The 2,500-nt window shown below is 36.3% G+C and overlaps 1 protein-coding gene across 1 annotated transcript in view; it reads right to left on the bottom strand.

Annotated features, from left to right (window-relative positions):
- LOC143037782 (uncharacterized) overlaps positions 1–2,500 on the bottom strand; it is a 15,652-nt gene that overhangs the window by 12,102 nt on the left and 1,050 nt on the right. The window contains exons 3-4 of the mRNA XM_076206335.1: positions 2,263–2,369; positions 1–33 (exon numbers count right to left, since the gene is read on the bottom strand). The exon at positions 1–33 is cut by the window's left edge and continues 34 nt beyond it. Coding sequence (XP_076062450.1) covers positions 1–33; positions 2,263–2,369 — 140 coding nt within the window. The remainder of the gene's footprint in view (positions 34–2,262; positions 2,370–2,500) is intronic.

Raw genomic sequence — 2,500 nt, 5'->3', positions numbered from 1 at the left:
AGGGTGTGTTGCCAGAACAAAGTGGTGAGCATACTGGGAACAAGAATGTGACATAAGACTTTCAAGTAACTAGATAACAATGTTTTGCAATGCACAACCGTCATAATTAATTCGTTACTACCACTATCATCATCATCATCATCATCATCATCATCATCATCATCATCATCATCATCATCATCATCATCATCATCATCATCATCATCATCATCATCATCATCATCATCATCATCATCATCATCATCATCATCATCATCATCATCATCATCATCATCATCATCATCATCATCATCATCATCATCATCATCATCATCATCATCATCATCATCATCATCATCATCATCATCATCATCATCATCACCACCACCACCACCATGTTCACCCATCAGCAAAATCAACAACAACATAAACAACAGCAGCAAATACAAAAACAACAACAGCATAAAACAGCAACAACAAAAACAACAACAGCATAAAACAGCAACAACAAAAACAACAACAGCATAAAACAGCAACAACAAAAACAACAACAGCATAAAACAGCAACAACAAAAACAACAACAGCATAAAACAGCAACAACATAAACAACAGCAGCAAATACAAAAACAACAACAGCATAAAACAGCAACAACAAAAACAACAACAGCATAAAACAGCAACAACAAAAACAACAACAGCATAAAACAGCAACAACAAAAACAACACCAACAACAATAGCAGCAGCAAAACCAATAACAAAAATTACAATAACAGCAGCAAAAAAGACAATAGCAACAGTAAAAACAACAACAGCAACAATAGAAATAACAACAGCAACAATAGAAATAACAACAGCAACAGCCAAAGCAACAACAGCAACAGCCAAAACAACATGAGCAACAGCAAAAGCAACAACAGCAACAGCAAAAACAACAACAACAGCAAAAACAGCAAAAACAACAATAGCAACAGCAAAAAACAATAACAACAATAGCAACAACAGCAAAAAATAACAGAAAAAACAACAAACAACAACAGCAAAAATAACAACAACAGCAGCAAAAAATAACAGCAGAAACAACAACAGAAAAACAAAACAACAACAGCAAAACAACAACAGCAAAACAACAACAGCAAAACAAAACAACAGCAAAACAAAACAACAACGGCAAAACAAAACAGCAAACCAAAACAACAACAGCAAAAACAGCAACAACAGCAGTAGCAAAAAACAAAAACAGCACCAAAAACAACAACAGGACCAACAAGAACAACAGCAAAAACAACAACAACAACAACATAAACAACAATAACATCAAAAACAGCAACAACAGCAAAACCAACAAAGCAACAGCAAAAACAACAAAGCAACAGCAAAAACAATAACAACAAAAACAAAAACAACAGCAGAATAACAACAGCAGCAAAAATAACAACAGAAGCAAAACAATAGCAACAAAAACAACAAAAAACAACAATAACAGCAAAAACAACAACAGCAGCAAAAACAACAAAAGCAGGAACACAAGAAAAACAGGAAAAACAACAGCAAATCAGTAGCAAAAACAACAGTAAAAACAACAGAAAAATGACAACAACAAAAACATAAAAAACAAAGACGACAAAAAACAATAATAACAACAACGGCAAAAAAAAACAATAATAACAGCAAAACCAACAACAGCAAAAACAACAGCAGCAAAAACAAAAAACAGCAAAAACAACAGCAAAAACAACAACAGCAAAAACAACAGCAGCAAAAACAATAACAGTAAAAACAACAGCAAAAACAACAAGAGCAGCAAAAACAACATCATCACATTTATCACCACCTTGATGACCATTGTTACAATTCCCGGTTCCTGTACCCAAGCTGAGATAAATTCTGGCTCCGAAACTCAGTTCTGAGCCCAAGGATTCTTTTAAACTAAATAAATTCCACTAACTATACCTAGAATAAGTTACTATTGAATAGCCTGTGTTATTGCTCAAGGGATCCTCAAGTTGAGTAAAATAGTTTGGAGATAGAGCAAAATCATTCAAAGTACGGAATCATTCTGCTTGGACTGTGCCACAAAGTGTTCGAACTCGGGATCCATGGAACACCAGGCACTGAGAAGGGGCTCCCTTCACTTGAATAAAATCACCCGGTGGTAGTTAACTAAACATGAGAATCATCATGTTTTTGGGTTGGAATTTTTTTTTGTGGGAATAGGACGAGTAGGAAAAGGAGGAGGAGGAGGAGGAGAAGGAGGAGGAGGAGTCTCCTGTAAGTTACTCACTTTTTGATGCAGTGAGCGGCTGTGAGGACCCATCTTCTCGCCACCAAGACACCCCCGCACCAGTGGCCGATGCGCCCCCATCGTGGGTGAATCAGCTGCAATGACACCTGTAAGGGAGTAACACTTGTATTGGTTTTGTCACGGTTACCAGTGTATTGATGTACATATATATTTGTTTTATGTCCTAATGTGATTCACGTGTTAAGTGTTTTACCCCTCCTTCTCCACACTCACTTCT

Source organism: Oratosquilla oratoria, chromosome 23 (genome assembly GCF_046742065.1).
Source record: "Oratosquilla oratoria isolate Oo_2021 chromosome 23, ASM4674206v1, whole genome shotgun sequence".
NCBI lineage: Eukaryota > Metazoa > Arthropoda > Malacostraca > Stomatopoda > Squillidae > Oratosquilla > Oratosquilla oratoria.
The sequence above is the reverse complement of the archived record's forward strand: the minus strand, read 5'-3'. Positions and strand labels throughout refer to the sequence as shown.